Source organism: Carassius gibelio, chromosome A1 (assembly GCF_023724105.1).
Source record: "Carassius gibelio isolate Cgi1373 ecotype wild population from Czech Republic chromosome A1, carGib1.2-hapl.c, whole genome shotgun sequence".
Classification (NCBI taxonomy): Eukaryota; Metazoa; Chordata; class Actinopteri; order Cypriniformes; family Cyprinidae; genus Carassius; species Carassius gibelio.
The window spans coordinates 8,618,385-8,636,675 of NC_068371.1; the positions used below are offsets into that span (position 1 = coordinate 8,618,385).

General features: G+C 35.9%; 2 protein-coding genes across 3 annotated transcripts in view; one reads left to right on the plus strand and one right to left on the minus strand.

The window, feature by feature from the left end:
• Positions 1–910: 910 nt before the first annotated feature.
• LOC127979339 (protein canopy homolog 3) lies at positions 911–4,978 on the plus strand. The gene is made up of 6 exons (XM_052584756.1): positions 911–1,129; positions 1,473–1,599; positions 1,980–2,076; positions 2,207–2,329; positions 2,513–2,630; positions 3,467–4,978. The coding sequence occupies exons 1-6, from the start codon at positions 1,030–1,032 to the stop codon at positions 3,733–3,735; spliced, it is 834 nt and encodes a 277-aa protein (XP_052440716.1). The 5' UTR covers positions 911–1,029; the 3' UTR covers positions 3,736–4,978.
• Positions 4,979–7,995: 3,017 nt separating this feature from the next.
• LOC127979173 (dachshund homolog 2-like) overlaps positions 7,996–18,291 on the minus strand; it is a 32,375-nt gene continuing 22,079 nt past the window's right edge. Inside the window, exons 4-12 of one of the 2 annotated variants that reach the window (XM_052584550.1) lie at positions 16,212–16,331; positions 15,809–15,978; positions 15,165–15,303; positions 12,919–12,990; positions 11,716–11,846; positions 11,472–11,619; positions 11,226–11,363; positions 11,069–11,134; positions 7,996–9,064 (exon numbers count right to left, since the gene is read on the minus strand). In XM_052584550.1, coding sequence (XP_052440510.1) covers positions 9,027–9,064; positions 11,069–11,134; positions 11,226–11,363; positions 11,472–11,619; positions 11,716–11,846; positions 12,919–12,990; positions 15,165–15,303; positions 15,809–15,978; positions 16,212–16,331 — 1,022 coding nt within the window. In that variant the 3' untranslated portion in view covers positions 7,996–9,026. Of the gene's footprint in view, positions 9,065–11,068; positions 11,135–11,225; positions 11,364–11,471; positions 11,620–11,715; positions 11,847–12,918; positions 12,991–15,164; positions 15,307–15,808; positions 15,979–16,211; positions 16,332–18,291 lie in introns of both variants that reach the window. The other variant, XM_052584460.1, reaches the window with a different exon arrangement.

Consider the following 18,291-nt stretch of genomic DNA (forward strand, 5'->3'; position numbering starts at 1 on the left):
TGATATATTGCATGGTACAAATTATCCATGTCTGATATATATATATATATATATATATATATATATATATATATATATATATATATATACACACACACACAAACAAAGTATATATAAAGCATAATTTCTGTGATGAAGGCCGGTGGAATGGTTGCTGAAAATTTAGCTTTGACATCACAGGGGTAAATTACGTTTTAAAATATACTCAAAAAGAAAAATAACCTAAAGATTTGGTGAGTAGGTTATAAGAAACTTATAGTAGTGTAGGCTATATGCTATAGTACAAAACTCATATTAGTTTGACCCAAATACCATGGTATTGTTGGTATTTTGCCTTTTACACTGGACATTGGACATGAACATTGGACATGAAGTGGCAATCCAACACGACAGTAAAACTGTTCATCTTAGAAAAGTAAATACGTCCTTAAATATAAAATATCCATTAGTACAGATGTATTAGATTTAACATTACGGAATAAGAATAAAATGCCTCTGCAAATCACTGGGACGCATGTGAATAAATTATTGTAGTAGTCTAATAATCATGACATGCTAGAGTGCAGTTTTAAAGTCCTGGAGAAAATCTAATTATCTGGAGTGTAATGCCCTCTGGTGGTTGCGTCGTCAATTGCACAAACGGGCCGCTATTTAAAACACTTTCTTTGTAATATTTAATTTATTGACCTCATATCAAAATGAAAACGTGTTCTAGAAATTGATCTGCATGAAAGCAACTTCTACAATATTCAAGAAAATGTACATTTCCGTGTTTATTGAAATGCACTGTTAAAAATACATCAAACGACCCTGTCATAAACATCTCTACTGCATGATGTTCCGGACCCCGCCCATGTTTCTGATTGGCTCTCTCATGCCACATCGTCGTCTGTGATTGGTCCATTCCGTACAGCGTCTGCGTCAACCTGCCACAGCGGAAGTGAAATCTTCCGAAGAAATAGTGGCTAGATAAATAAGCATGGTCGGTGTTTTAGTATTGCACTTTGTAAATATTTCCAACTAACAAAAATGAATGTGTTTATGTGCGTCGTGGTGTTTCTCGTAAGTGCCATAGCTGCAAACAAAAGCGGAGACGATGACTGGGTGCATCTGCCAAATAAATGTGAAGGTAATGTTAGAATGTTCTAGATTAGAATGAATCAATATTTTGCTTTAAATTCAGCATAGTCGCCTGTGCATTTCGACACTTATTTTCAGTGCTTGATACAATTGCAGACACATATTTTACACAATATAATAGGCTTGAGCAGCAGGTTTCCTCTTTTCAACCGACTTCACTTGGATGTGTCTCCAAACCTAGTGTGCTGCCTCTGTAGGCTGCATGTTTGGAAGGTTTGAATTGGCCTGTAATGATGAACAATGCCGTCTATGTAGGCAGCCTACTAGGTTTTGAGACACAGCTGCTTTCTGTTCCTCTTCTGATACTGAATATGTTCTGTATGTTTTTATAGTGTGCAAATTTCTTAGTATTGAGATGAAGTCTGCATTTGAAGAGACTGGCAAAACAAAAGAAGTCATTGAAACCAACTACCGCTTCATGGATGATAAAGGTGCACCGCCAATCAAATACGTCAAATCGTAAGTCACTTTTTATTCTTAATGCAAACCCTGACCTTAAAGGGATCGTTCAGCCCAAAATAAAAATTGTCATCATTTACTCACCCTCAAGTTGATCCAAACCTGTTTGAGTTTCTTTCTTCTGTTGAAAACAAATGAAGATCTTTTGAATAACTTAGTGTTGTTAACCAAACAGCTGATGGTAGCCATTGACTTCCATAGTATTTTTTTTTCCTCCATAATATGTAAGTCAATAGGTGCCATCAACTAATTGGTTACCAACATTAGTGAACTGATTCTGGTCTTGAAATGCATTAGTGCAGTGAAGTTAACATGTGCATACTGTTTTTGGATGCAGTGTTACTTATGCATTTTATTGAGCAATTTCTTTTGCTTTTCAGTGATATTCGTTTCATAGAGGTGATGGAGAACGTTTGCTCTAGGATTATGCAGTACAATCTACACAAAGATCGAACTGGAAGTAATCGCTTTGCAAAGGTCGGATACCACTTTTCCTTCTCTTCTAACCATCTTTATGTTTTTGCAGCACTGTTTAGTTATGTACTGAACTGTTTGTGATGCTGAAAGTTTACTGCATTATAGCTTCTCTTTCTTTTTCTCTGCTCAGGGTATGTCTGAGACATTCTCTACCTTACATAACCTGGTTAATAAAGGCGTGAAGGTGGTCATGGACATTCCTTATGAGCTGTGGAACGAGACCAGTGCAGAAGTGGCTGATCTCAAAAAACAGGTTTGTGAGTGACTGAGGGATCTTAGAATCTGGGTTAAATTTGGCCGTCAATGTCATTAATTTAGAATTTGCTGAAATATTACAATGTATAGACTATCTTTTGAGTTATAACTTTGCCAGTCTTAACATAAATGTTTGCAGTATATGTACAGGTAAATGGGAAATGTGTTTTCTTCTCCTCAGTGTGATGTGATGGTAGAGCAGTATGAAGAAGTCATTGAAGACTGGTATAAAGGCAGCCAGGAGGAAGATCTCACCACTTACTTGTGTGAAAAACATGTGCTGAAAGGACAAGACACTGGTAATGTGAAACTAACAGCTGTTTTACTCAATCAAAGCCCCTTTTATATCAGTTAAAGTGCTCTAGACATAATATTATGACTACTTACAGACTAAACCTCTAGATCTCTTTTATTGGCTTCAGATTTAAGAGCTGTTGTTTCATGGAAAAATTCACAGACAACTACTCAAGGACACAGGAGCAGTAATAGTTAAGGACATACTTTAATGTGTAGAGCAGAGCAAAAATAAAACACACACACATATATATACATATATATATATATATATATATATATCACATCAGAAGATGTATCAGTACAACTATATGTATGTATGTGTATACATATATGTATGTATTTATTAATTTATTTTTTAAGGAATTAATGGTTTTACTTAGCAGACATAAATTAAATTGCCAACAAAATACATAAAAAATGTTTTGTGAGCACCAAGTCAGCATATTGGAATGATTTCTGAAAGATCATTTTATACTGGAGACTGGAGTTATATTCAGCTTTGTCCCCACAAGAATAAATTACACTTTATTTTACAGTATAAAATGAAACATATTTGTCAAAGTAATATTTGTGAAGTACTAGAAGTATTGAATCCAGTAATGAAATACAAATTATTAGCAGATCTCTTCATATCACCAGCTTGTTGCTTCCTTTTATAAAAGATTAATTTGCCATTGTATTATGCCATTGCTATAGCAACTAATATAGATCTGCCAAAAGAAGACATCACTCGCCGAACACGCAGCTCTGATTTGATCTCTTGTTGCTGATAACAGTGAGGGCAGTCTATATAAAGATCGGGATTGTGCAGAACATGTACCTCTGATTCTCTCTGCAGAATGTCTTCAAGAGAAATGGACTGGGAAAAAAGGAGACACGGCAGCTATCGCAGAGGACAAGAAGAAAAAGAAGGGCAAAAAGAAAAAGGGTAAAGACAGCGAGGATGAGCAGAAAAAGGAGAAAAAGGTAAAGAAGAAGAAGAAGAAAAAGTCCAAGCTGACTGACACGGAGACCAGAAAAAGGAAAACTGAAGAAGCTGGAAACACCTCAGATGAAGAGGAGATCCAGAAGAAAGTTTCTCTGAATCAGGATAAAACTGAACTCTGATACATTTCTTTGCTTTTTTTTCTCTGCTTTTTTCCTTGATATCTAAATTTACTACTGACACCGAAATGAAGATTGAGTTTTAGTCTGTTAGAAAACGGTCCTCATTTTAGATCAGATTTTACACGTCACTTGAATTTTAGATCAAGTCCATCCAGGAACAAGCTAAAAACAAATGCCATTTTAAATCCAAAAAGGGCAGCTTGACCAGTCAAATCAGAGCTTGGATTCAATGTTTGCTTGTTTGTTCTCATGCTGGTTTCACGCCGGAAAAATTGTAAACCAGCTGAAATCTTCCCGAAGCTGGCATGCTGTTGGAATGGATTCTGGAAATCCTTCTCATGGTTCTCATTTCTATTCCTCTGACTCATCTCGCTGATTTTTTGCCCCTAAAATTTAGTTTAGGTTTCAGGTTAAAATTTTAGTTTAGTACTGTTACTTTTAATTGGCATTCATTTCATAGTATTGATGATCACTCATGGATTTCAATAAAGAAATACATACTTTGAGCTATTCTCAGTATTAATATAATTATGCGGTACAAATTAGATTTTTACCTGTTTCTGTATAGGATAATATTTTGCTAAAATTTTATGTGATCCAACAAATGCATGTTGTGTTTTGTGTTTCAACGTATGCCTAAAATGTGAATTTTTTTTTTTTCGAATCGTTTTTTTTTTAAGTTCGAATATTCTGAACTTGGCATCCTGTAAAGTCTCTAAATTTCCCACGTCTCACAGTTCAGTGAGGCAGATAATGGGATAAAACCCTGAGAAAGTAGTTTGCCATTCCAAGAAGTTGGGACCTTTTCATTTCTTCTGGTATACTAATACGAGTGTAACATTTCTGCTTGATCTGTTCATATTTGTTTTTGCATTTTCAGTGTTTATGTATGTGATGTCATTTACAGGGAATGTTTGAGTTACACTTTTTTTTTTTGTTCTTCAATATTTTCTTCAACATTGTTTACTTAAGCTGTTTATCTGATATCAGGCCTCACTATTTGCAAAAGCTGTGTGTGTGTATGAGCTCTTGCAGGTGTATGTGTTCATATTAGTATTGTTTGGAGTGCAGTGTGGAGTGTGTGAAAGTTATTGGCCTGAGATTGAGCTGTATATGCAAATGTTGTAATGGGATGAACTTGCAGGTTTTGTGTTTCTTGGCAGCAGCTCATTAGCTGTGGCTTTTGATAAGTGTTTGGTGAGGTGTAGATGAATGATGAATAAAAAAAGAAAACTGACAACAACTGTTGGGATGATTTTTTTTTTCTCAAGTCAGTGGGAAATGTTTTAACAGTAGTTTTGCAGCATTCACCACAAGGGGGTGGTAATGTCAAGAAAACTAATCCAAATCCTTGCTTGTTGAGAGATTTAGAGAAGTTTTGATTGTGGGGCGATCTGTGGCTACGACGGACTGACTGGATGATTTCTAGGTACTTTGTTTGAAATGAGCCCAGTAGCCATATATATATATATATATATATATATATATATATATATATATATATATATATATAATTTTAAAAGTAGTCTAAAATTTGTTTATTTTAAGATATAAACATTGTGTTTTGATAACTGTATGTTTCCGATTTTTCTTATTTGTATTTGATTTATTGGAGCATGCTAACCGCCTTCAACAGAAAGAAAAGTAAACCACCAGAAACGGAACTATTTTGTATCCAGTAACATTTCTTTCTTCTTTTCTTAGAATAAATGTGGATAAACGACGTGCTATCAGTCTGTCAAAGCTCTTCAGACTGATGTCAATAAACAGTGTGTTGTGAAGAAGCTTCAACGTTGTTCCGTCTGTCACGAGGCCTGTTTATCACTAACGTTATGTGTCCTGCTGCAGTGCAGAAGGCATCGTCCGCATTTCCACTTCTCAATGTCACATTCCTCTTCTGTTATGTTTGGGCAATCTGTAATATTTGTCCTTCAGTATTGGAGCAAATGGCTTTTCACTTGCACAAACACATCTCAATGAATAATTCAGAAAAACAAACATCTTGCACCCAGGCTAAAACCTTTTCATTTTTGCTCTCAGCAGGGCTGGGAGTAAGGCTTCCTTTGGATGATGGAGAAAATCGAGATTTTTTGATTGTTCTCTAATCTGAGAATAAAAATGCAGTCTTGAATTGAAATATTGATCTTTTACATTGCAATCACGTGGTATATTACACCTGAGACAGTATGTGTGATCAAGAATATGAATATGTTTTCTCTGGGCCTTGTTTTTCTCTGGAAAGAGACCATTTATACAACCCTGCATGCTTTCCACCTGGATATGGTGCCCACATAACCACATAATTAATCTGTGTCTGTCTTTTCCACATTTAAAATCATGCATAATTTTTTTTATGTTCAACATTAAATTGTAAATAATTGAGGGCCCTATTTTAAAAAGTAAAAAGTCAAAATTGCTAATAATAAAGAATATAAGAAATGTTTCTTGAGCAGTGAATCAGCATAGAATGAGTTCTGAAGGATCATGCGACAACTCAGCTTTTCCATTTTAGGAATAAATTACTTTTTAAATATATTAAAATAGAAAACAGTTATTTTAAACAGTCAAAATATTTCACAATGTGAAAGTCTTACTGTATTTTAAATTAGGTGTATGCCGCAATGATGAGACTACATTCAATAATATATATTTAAAAAAAAAATCTTATAGACCCCACACTTTTGAACAGTAGTATAGGACTGTAAATAAATTAGTTTTTCCTTGCATCATCTAAAAAGTTTACATTCTTCTACACAGTGTAAGTCAAAAGACTAAAACGCTGGCCAATTTAGATGAGGAAAAACATCCTCTGTTATCTTTAGATGTCAAGAGCAAAGTTGTTCATGAGTTCAATGACTTCATCACGATTTAATAATTTCCTTTCAGAGCGTTTCCTCCCTTTCCATCCAATCGTGCCCTAATATGGGTAATCTAATTAAACATACATTTTTTCATGTCTTGTTTAAGTGCTTTCTTTATAATGTGTGTCTTTATTTGAAGGCTGTGGTGCATGAAATGGGTCTATAACTCATTGGAGACAAGCTTCTTTAAATCACATTTTAAAAATATGTGGGCTGCCTTTTTATGAGTAACAAAATAAACGCATGTTTTTGTTGTGGGTAAATTCGTCAATCAGTGCCTGTGTCTATCTTTAGTCATAGTTGCCCCACCCTGAGAAAACAGCAGCCACCCTCAATGCATCCTGGGAATAATTTGACATATCAGGCTCTTTTCTGTGTTTCTCACTTAAGGGAATTGAAAAAGACCCCACAGCTCATCTTTAAAAAAAAAAAAAAAAAAGTATTGAAATACATTTCTGTATCGTATTGCTGTTATACACTGTAAACATGATGTTTCTGAAGTGGTTTATTAGAATATTTTTTTACAAGGAAATAGTAGCAAGGTCTTTCTATCTCAAATTTTCACAATTTAATTCAATGTGTTATATGCCGTTTATTTGTAACAGTGAAAATTACTAGCAATTTCTGAGTGAAAATTGGTTCAAAGCCATTTTTTTTTCAAGGCATTGGATCAAGTTCCTGATCCTTGTGGTTTAGTTTTTGATTTAATTAGTTTATTTATTTTTTGTTTCCAGTCTGCTTAGTTAATGGTCACAATATCCTGTGCATTTCCCTTAACGCAGAGACTCGGAGACTAATATATTTTCAACGACGCTGAAATTAACTGAATGCACAAACAAATGTAACAGTCCTCTTCAAGTTTCTCAAAAAACAATCATAGCCAAACAGATGCCTTTTCTGTATCCTAAACACATGTGTTTATCTTCCGCTCCTATCTTTTGCTAGCTGTAGTTATGAAACCACACTTTTCCCACGTTCCCAAATGGTAATTTCCCTTTTTTTTTTAAGTAAATTGTTTTCACATCTATTTATGGTCCCCACAGATTTATGGTCTCGGGTGATATTCCTAAAGTATGCACAAGAAAAATATTACAAATCCATGTTACAGTACTGTACTTTGAGTCTCGATACCCTTGTTTGGAAAAGGATATTGTTCAGCTGGAGCTGTTGAAGTAATGTTTTAGACTAGAAATATCATAAGTATGGGACGATACTTAACTTGCGTCTGGTCATGAGAAGACCACAACCTGAATGTTAATGGGGACTTTGATACTTGTCAATATGTAGCAACGGAGGCATTTCAGCACTAATGGGGTCTTATTTGCATGGCCTGAATCAATAGGATTGTTTGATGGCTTTTGCTTCATCAGGAACGCTATTGACGACAAGGTGACACCACTGACATGAGCAACGCTTTGTTTATTTGTGTTGTCAGTTCATTCTGCCGCAGAAAATGGTGACAGACATCGATCTAGACCTTTCAAGACATCATTAAGCATTCAAATGCCTATAGGATGGATGCCTCATCCTGACAACACCAGCAGGGAATTCTGTTCAGCGGGAAGTCTGTTTTCCTCTTTAAGTAACTCACAGACTAAATAAAGACTCGTGTGTTGGGGAAAATGCCAAATGCCTAAGAAAATATCCTCTGCAGTCTTAGTGTCTAGTTTTAGCTCATGCTAAAATTGTAAGTGAATCAAATCGCTGTAAATGCTTGGGAACGTGAAACCATCTACAGTATCCACAGGTTTCAATAAGACGAAGTTCTTCTTAGAATATGATGGGCGAAACTTTCTTCTGTTGAAACAATTGAATGAGTGAGGTGGTGGTGGTAATACTGTATTTCTCATTCGGAAAGATTCAAACACATACAGTAGCTTTCCCTTCTGACTCAAAGCCAATAAAATAACGCAAGGTCTTCCAAAGAAAACGACCACACATAGTTGCTCAAACTGAGGAATAGGTGAACATTTTAAACAGTATTAAAAAGCTAAACTGGCCTACAAAGAGAGATAAATGGATTGAAGAACCAGAAGATGGACATATAAGAGAAAAGCAACAAAATGTTTAATTCCACACTCTTCAGAGTCTTCCAGCTAGAATGAAACACACGCCAGATGCATCTCTTTTCCTCCTTTTTTACATTTTCCTCAGCCTGTCCTAAGGGCATTCGATTGAAGGTCACTGTCCTGAAGGTCGAAACAGCATCCAGTACGCCAGCAGTGCTCTCCACAGAGCTGAAACGGAATTATGTTGATAAAACAACATTTGTGGAATCTGGAATGTTGTGAGGATGGAAATTAGAGTGGATGGAGAATTCGATCTTCTCCAGTGTAGCTCACTGTGTAAAGCCCTCTCTTCAATTTAACTGCATTTGGGAAGTTTGTGTATCTTGTGTGTATTGTGGAGAACATCCTTGTCGACCTCCTCTTAGTACATTATTGGATCATTTGTGTATGTTCTGCTTTCTGTAAGAAATAAAAACAAGAGTAAAGTTTAAGGACAATAATCCAGGTTTACATGTTTCATTAGTACAGTAAATGAAAATGATTCATTATTATTGTAAACAAAATTAATATTTCTATTAAGGATGCATTCAATTGAACAAAAGTGACAGTAAAGGCAAATGTCTTTATTTAAGATAAATCTTTATTTTCATCAAAGAGTCTTGAAAGTTTCCACATTATATTCCACAAATTACTAAAAGAGTAGTATTAAAATAAAAAAGAATCATGATATTTGACAATTTTACAGTATTTTTAATTAAATAAATGCAACCTTGGTGAGCTTAAAAGACTTAAAAAAAAAAAACTTTTGAACAGTAGTGTAAAAAAAAAAGACAACTAAATTTAAAGGTGCAGTAGGGAACTTTTGTAAAAAAATATTTTTTTACATATTTATTAAACCTGTCATTATGTCCTGACAGTAGAATATGAGACAGATAATCTGTGGAAAAAAATCAAGCTCCTCTGGCTCCTCCCAGTGGTCCTATTGCCATTTGCAGTTACAGACCACTCCCGGTAAGAAATCAACCAATCAGAGCTGCGGTCCGTAACTTTGTTTGTGTTCAAAATGTAGAAAAATTTATATAATAAGCGAGTATACCATGAATCCATTTTCCGAACCGTGTTTTTAGCCTGTCCTGAATCACTAGGGTGCACCTATAATAAGTGTTTATATTCGGACTATTTTAGATTGCTTCGGGGGCACCGCGGCAGAGTAACCCAGTACCTTTGTGATTCTTCATAGACATAAACAGAGAGAAGTAGTTCCGGCTACAATGTTCTTCCGCAAGACGCAAGCAGTTCTGTTTATTAACCGCTAGAGCGTCAAAAGTTCCCTACCCCAGATTTAACTCATGGTTATTTTTAAGTAAGTTTTGGAGTCATGAAAATGTACTTTTATTAAATTTTTATTATTTTCTCAACATTATAGGGAGCCATTTTAATCAAATTAACACAAGGTGTAATTCAAGTAATTTATCATGTAGCTTTAGCTGTCTCACGGAGGGGGAGAGAGCGAGAACGGCCAGCTGCAGAAACAGATAAACGGGTGCAAGGGCGGCGCTGGAATATTCATGCGGCGAGCCTTTGCTTACACAGGAAACTTGCAATTAGTCCCCAGTCTTTTGATTCATCTATGTGTTTATTTGCTAATGGTTTCACTCTGAGACAGAGGGAGCCGATGATCTCATCTGTTTGGAGGACACGGGCGAGTGACACACGGTGTTGCTGAGAAAGACTGATGGGAAGGGGAAGTGAGGTCAAGACAACAAATCTGAATAAGCCACAGCTGAAACTGCACATAAATACACACTATATATATGAGCAAGTTGATAAGCATGTGTTGTTTTATTAATGAAAAATTATTAATATTTTTATTCATCAAAGATGCATTAAATTACCACTCAGATTGTGCATTTGTCACTTAGATGAACTGAAAAATAACATATAAATCTCTTGTTATGCAAAATTTTCACCAAATATTGGTAAAAAAAAAAAACCTGTACTGTGGGTACACACACACACACACACACACACACATAAATGCTGTTTTTTCACTCTTTATATATAATTATAGTGTGTGTGTGTGTGTGTGTGTGTGTGTGTGTGTGTGCTCTTATTTTTGTGAGATATCAGGACACAACTCTGTATAATGACATGGGTATGACACAGGTATTACAAGGAGAGTGTGACATAACCCATGTCCCCATTTTTCAAAACGCTTATAAATCATACAGAATGAGTATTTTTATTTTTATTTTCCTGTGAGGGTTAGGGGTTAGGTGTAGGGTTGGTGAAGGCCGATAGAATATACAATTTGTACAGTATAAAAACCATTACACCTATGGGACGTCCCCATTTTTCACAAAAACAAACGTGTGTGTGTGTGTGTACTTTAGTATTATTATTTAATATAGGTATTTCTACGAAAAGGGGCCATTTCATCTAAGTTTCTGTTAAATTCAATACCTTTTAACAAGCAGTTGTCCTCCGGGCTTCTGCATTGCTCCGTCTCCATGTCCAGACTCATTGGATCTGTGTTAACAGACAGTGACAGCTGACAAAGCCTGCTGAAAGACTATCAGCCTGAATGAAACACTGTTGAGTGTGTGTGAGGGTGTCTCACCGTGTGTGAGAGAGTCTGATGTGGTGGCCTGCTGTAGGGCCTGCTCCATCTGCCCTCTCCGCTTGGACTCATATTCCAGTGCCTCCTGTAACCTCCTCTTTGCCTTCTTCTCCTTCTTCAGACGTCTCTGAATGGTGGCTGGATTTGAAAAGATAAGGGAAAAGTTCCAAGTGTAAACAACGAATGGAAATGGACGATTGCTGGTTTTTCAGTTTTTCAATATTATGTTACAATGCAACATTTTACCTCGACTGTGTAGTTCAGAGGTGAGCTGCCTCTCTAGACTCTCTCTCATCTCTCTCTCTCTGTACAGCTCCATCTTCAGCTCTCTCCTTTCCTGCTGAAGCTGTTTCTCTTGCACACGCGCATTCTCCAAAGCCACCTTTAGCAGACCCTGCAACATGTCTGCGTTATTAACGCCGGACATGTTTGTATGAGTGTGTGTGTGTGTGTGTGTGTGTGTTGTATGTGCATTTGTTTATGGCCATACCTGGACATTAGTGAGCAGCGTCTCAACAGAGGAGAGGCCATCGGTGAAAAGAAGGGAAGCAGGGAAGCCAGAGGACAATGACTGAGTTGGGACCTTCTCAAAGATTGTTGGCTTCACTGCATTTTGTTCAACTTTAAAATAATAAACACAAAGGGATGAATTCAACTGATCTGCTGGCTGTTAAAGCAATGGTTTAGCTATGAGTTTAAATTGTCATCATTTACGCAGTTTCAAATTAGTTAACAAAATCTAAAACCATAAAAAATGACTTGAAATAAAATAAACGTATAAAAAGAATATATTGCAGCTAGCTAGCAAGGCAACATTTCTCATTTTGATTTAACTGATGTTATATAATAGTTTAAACTAAAACTGAAATAAAAATGAATAAAAATGATCTAGTCATATAAAAAAAACTAATAAATATATCAAAAACACTAGAAAATTATAAAACCTTAACTAAAATTAAAATGAGCAAAGAAGATATTCCAATAAACGAATTTCAAAATATTTATAAAAACCATACCAGTGACACAATGATAGTAAAATAGCCCAAGCCTAAGGAAGGTAAGAATATCAGCAGATAAGATTTTTTTTTTTCTTTTTGATGAATGCGCAGAATATATAGATGCTGACTTTTCTGCAGTCATTATCTCCAGTCTTCGGTGTCTTCAGAATCAGAAAGTTCAAAAGAACAGCATTTATTTGACATTTTTTGTAACATGACAAAAGTATTTACTGTCAATTTAATATGTCCTTATTAAATAAAAGTATTAATTTACTCACATCAAAAAAAAAAAAAATAACAACCTTCCTGACAACCTTCCCAAATTTTACAACAATAGTGTATTTCTGTCGATATATGCTTTTTATATATTTGCTAGTAGCGGATGAAGCAAAAAACAAGCATATTTTTTAAATTGTTTTGAGATTACTAGTGTATAGAACCTAGAATATCCCATTACAACATACAATAAACCATTACATCAGCCAACTAAACGCAATATTGTGGCTCTGTGTAATAATTTAACTATAATGAGAGCAGAAGAGGTCAGAGGAGAGGCTTTCACGTAATTTTGTGTTATATAATATTTATATATATATATATATATATATATATATATATATATATATATATATATATATATATATATATATATATTATTTTTTAAATTAAATTTTGTTTACGTTGAGGAAACTCACCCCTGTCGTTGGAAAGTCTGTTCATATGCAGAGTTGAGTCTGTCTCCCTTTGTTCATCATGAACATCATATGCTACACAGAGAGCAAGAGATAGATAAACACAACAGATAAATGACACAAGATGTTTCTGAATAGTGCAGACTATTGCCAACATATATTGTTAGTGCTGTTATTGTGTATAGAGCAGTCATTGCAAGCCTTGTTGATTAGTTTAACATATTTTTTCCTCAATGGAAATCATATAATGCTGTTTTCTATGGACATTATATGTATGATATTATGAAAGAACAGTAATATCACACTTCAAGATGAACATGCTAATCACAGTAACTGGGTCTTTTTAAATCCACTAACATTCAGAAACATTTTTTATATGTGTATGTACAGTGGGTACAGAAAAGTATCATCCACCCCCCTCCCCACACTACACCAATTTTGTGGCTTTGCAGCCTGAAATGAAGACAGACACTGATCAGCTGTATTTAAATAATATTTAAAAAAAAAGAATCACTTGAGTTGGGAAAAGGATCACTGGCTGGTCTCAGTATTTCGTTGAACCAAATTTTGCTTTAATTACAGCCTTTAGTCTGTTGGGATTTGTCTCTACTAACTTTGAACATCTAGACTTTGCAATATTTGCCTGCTCTTCTTGGCAGAACTGCTCAAGTTCAGTTACATTTTATGGTGGGTGTTTGTGGACTGCAGTCTTCAAATCATTCCACCGATTTTTAATGGGGTAGGCCATGCAAGGACATTCACATTTTTCTCCTTCAACCACTGTGTGCTCACTTTTGCTGTGTGCTTTGGGTGATTGTCATGTTGGAAGGTAAACCTTCTTTACATTGACAACTTTCTGTCAGAGGTCAGCGGATTTTCTTCAAGCATTTGATGGTATTTTGACCCATCCATTTTTCCTTCTACCCTGACAAGTGCTCCAGTCCCTGCTGCAGAGAAACACCCCCATAACAGGATATTACCAGCTCCATGCTTTACTTCAGGAATGTTGTTACTTGGATGGTGAGCTGTTCTGGATTACTGCCAGACATATCATTTGGTGTCGACACCAATAATTCAATTTTAGTCCCATCTGCCTCAGAATCATTAAGGTGCGCTGTGGCAAAGCTCAATTGTGACTTCATGTGGCCTTTCTTGAGATGTGGGTTTTTTTTCTTGCAACCCTCCCATACAAGACACATTTGTGGAGAATTTGTGATATCATTGTCACATCCACACAATGACCACTCTTTGACACAAATTCCTTTTTCATCCAGTTTGGAGCAACTTCTCAATCAAGGGAGGGTCCGTGTTGTACCAAATACCTTCCACTTCTTAATAATAGACTCAGCAAGGACTGAAATGCTCCAGGAAATCTCTTTTCATGCTGAGCTGATCAAAATGACCACAGCTGATCACAGCTGGAAGTCAAATGGCTTTGTGTGCCATTGAGAAGATGATTAGCTACATTTGATTGAGTTTACAGGTCATTTTTTTTGGAGGGGGTGATCTTTTTTCCAACTCAGTGATTCAGTTTTTTATTTATTTTGTTCCTGACATGTTGGTGTTATATTTTTCTGTGTTGCACTGAGTAAATACAGATGGTTAAAACAAAACCTGTGTCGGTCTTCGTTTCAGGCTGCAAAGCAACACAATTTTATTATTTTAAAGTGTGTGTGTGTGGGGGGGGGGGGGTCTATACTGTATGTATATGCTTGATTGGTTCAGATTGGTAATAGCACATTGCTAAGTGGTTACTAAGGTGTTCTATGTGGACTACAGGCCAGTGACAGACTTATCTTCAATTATATGGAAATTAACAATTGGCTCTGATTGATAGCTCCTAAATCTACTGTCTGTAATGTCTTTTCAATGTTTTACTCATATGCCAAAATAATGTATTTGTATTACACTACCGTCCAAAAGTTTGGGGTCATTTTAAGATTTTTTTTTTTTTTTTGTAGAAACCATGGTACATTTTTTCAGGATTCTTTGATTTCAACAGTATTTACTTGACATAGAAATATTTTGTAACCTTTTAAATGTCTCTGCTGTCTTCATTTGAAAAGGTAAAAGTTAAAAGTTTTTTTTTTACCTACCCCAAACTTTTAAATGGTAGTGTATATCCATTTGTCGGATTCACTCAGGAAATATTGATATACTGTTTGATTAATTACGATAACTGTAATCAATTAATCATTCATTTCATCTCATTAATTTGACTGACAGCCCTACTGAATATGGACACTCACTTGTTTTTTGAGGAGAGTGTGTGTAAGGCTGTGTGGGGCTGCTGGGAACTGAACTAGTTTGTTGAGGTGAGTGTTCAGTTTTCTGAGGAACAGTCCCATCTGCGGATGGTGTCACGGAGGGACTCTCTTCAAAACACTCCTGCTGAAATTAAAAAGAGGACATTCAGTCCTGTAAATAATCACACAAACACACAGGCATAAACTCTCCCCACATGACAACACATCTTCATCACCACAGTTCACCTTAATTGAGACAGAGTTCTGACTTTTTAATTTCAAACGTTTGTGAAGAACTGCGAGATACAAACTCAGAATTCCATTTATAAACGTAAAATTCTGAGAAATAAAAAAAGGTCAGAACTGTGAGTAAATAAGTTGCAATTATTTTTATTTATTTATTTATTTTTGATGGGGGGAGGTGGTAATTTCAAGATGACAATTTATAATTTTAAGGGGACAAGTCAGAATTATGAGATTGAAACTTAATTGTGAGAGAAAAAGTAGAAATTGTGTTTCAATTATTTGAAACAAGCTTCCATACTAAGCTGTGATTTGTAACATGGTTAACATTTCATGCTAGAACTGTGTGAACAATCTTTGATAGTGTGTGTGTTTCAGTTTGTGGTGTGTACAGTATGTCCTACCTTAATGGCAGATGTCGGTCTGGAGACGGGGCTGTGCACCTGTGCACTGGCAACCATGTTGGCAATTGTATTAAGGTGGTTCATCTGGTTCATTGCCATGGCAACAGAGGCAGGAGGAAGTCCAACAGGAAGCAGGGGATGGGGCATCATCATAAAGGGCAGGTCCAGTCCTACGAGAAGAAGAAAGAATCAGGGAATAACTCAGAATTAGATGTGTTTATCACACCAATCTATTGTATGGCTTCAGATTAGATTTGAAATTTAGTAATATGGACTACTTTTACAATGCTTTCGCATCATTTTTTTAACTTGAATGCTCTGGTCCCCATTAATCATCACGATAATTGAAAACAGAAAGTCATACAGGTTTGAAAGGGTGTGAAAGTGAATGGTTAATACTCACTGTTGGCCAGTAGATGGGTGTGTTGGAGAGAGCTGAGCTGAGAGTTGTTCAAGTTGTGCTGAGTTTTCTCTGAAGCAGGTGATGGATATTTCTCTCTCTCCCAGGACAAAGCGCTAAATCCTGTTTAATCAATAAAGAGTATGAAATGGTGAAAAGAAATATTCACAATTAAGATAATCAGGTAATTACAGTTTCGATTTTTGTTATTTTATATATATATTCAGACTGTCTGTCTGTGTGTGTCTGTATAAAAAATAACTAAGACCAGAGTTTGCTAAAAGTAATATTCATTGCTTTAGGTTAGCTTTAAGAGCACATTAAACCACATACTGACACAAATATGCTCAGACTAATGAACTTCGCAAGATATCCCCAAAATAAGTAATCAGAATACTATAAGATGGACATATATTATTTTTAGTGAAAAAAAGGAAACAATAAATTGTAAGTTGCCCAGTGACCAGCAGCAACAATGAACTGAACTGATAATCTATCATCAGCATTCATGTCAGTGCCATTGGGAGCAGATGGTGTTTAGGTGGCAGATTTATGGCGAAGGAATCAATGACAGTGCAGGATGAAGTAGGTCCCCTTAAGACTATCACATGCTCCAACCAATAAGGTCTTCACACAACCAGACAAAAATAACCTGATTTAAACAATAAGCTTCCTCATTACAACACAACACTATGCTGCAGATACTTTACAACACCACGGCAACTTCACAAGCTGGGCTCTTTACCATGGCATAAATACTATACAATAGAGCGACCATCTGTGCGACAATCTGCACATCCATGGAAATCAAGACTAGTGTCAACACAAGTGTCACATATCTTGTGGGACTGGAGTTCTAACATAAGTGAGAGGGCGCTAATTCACAGTAATTGGACAGATGAAGATGGATGAAAGGAGGGAAAGCAAGAGCAATCAGAGACAACAAGAGCTGCAGCTGTGCTGCGAAACACAATAAAACAAACACAAACATGCACACGTACACACGTACATACGGTATATTCTCCTGTGTCAAGTACTCAAATAGAAACGGGGTTCAGCTTTCGGTCGGACGTCTAGAACACTGTGTACTTGTAATATCAGACCTGAGCCATATTTCTGATAGAATTCTATTCCTGTTTACACCACTTCTGATTACATGGGCAGATTATCAATCATTAAAGACTTATTTTTACAGTTTCTTGCACTATACTATGTTATGACTTCAAAACACTCTTACCATATGCATGATTTGTAAACTAATACCCTTTGCTGTCTGTGTCTCATAACCAGCTCCATGTGTATGCCTTTTCTGATGTAGTAAACTTAGTAGCTCACCTGGTACAACACTGCACTTATGATCTGGAGAGATTGATTGCAAGTCCCATGAGTCACAACACTCGATAAAAGATCTTAAAGATTTGTAGAAGCAAGCTGCCATGGTTGTGTCAACAAATGTGTTTTTATCTGAAGTTTATTTTGCTAACATGCAATTGGGTTTATTGTATGTGATATGTTATTTTTTAAATGGATAGAGCCTTAACCTTTTACATTTCTTCTTTTTCTAAATTCCTGAACTACCGCATGCAATACATATGACAAACATAAAACATCGCCGCATTTCTGTTTCGGACAAACCTTAAAGTGCTTTTCTTCATTCACTGGAGTTTCACTTTGAAAACACCACGAAACGTGCAAGAAACCAACGAATGAAGGAAAAATGACATGATGGCAAGGTCAAAACTGTCTCATGAAAATGGTTATTGCTCACTTTTGAGTATTTTTGGCCGGTAATTAATTATAGTAATTTGTATCCTAGTAATTAAGCACCAGATGGTCAGCTTGTCTAGACTGTTTGATCAAGTGAGGAATGCTTTAAAAGTCAACTAGAAGAGATTTGTGTTTCTACATGTTTGCTCCCACCAAAACAAACACACATACACTGGCTGCACAAAAACTATTGATTTAAACAGCATCTTGAAAATGAGGGCAACTTCAAACAGACAAGATGAGAGAAAAAGGGGGTGGATGGGTGAAGATCCAAAAATGTTGACCATATGCTCACAGGGAGAGAGGGGAAAACAGA

What these genes read in the sequence shown, in the direction of transcription:
- LOC127979339 (XM_052584756.1), top strand. Translation starts at nt 1,030, where the DNA reads ATGAATGTGTTTATGTGCGTCGTGGTGTTTCTCGTAAGTGCCATAGCT. An exon ending in TCTGCCAAATAAATGTGAAG is followed by an intron (nt 1,130 to 1,472) that starts GTAATGTTAGAA and finishes ATGTTTTTATAG; the next exon opens with TGTGCAAATTTCTTAGTATT. An exon ending in GAAGTAATCGCTTTGCAAAG is followed by an intron (nt 2,077 to 2,206) that starts GTCGGATACCAC and finishes TTCTCTGCTCAG; the next exon opens with GGTATGTCTGAGACATTCTC.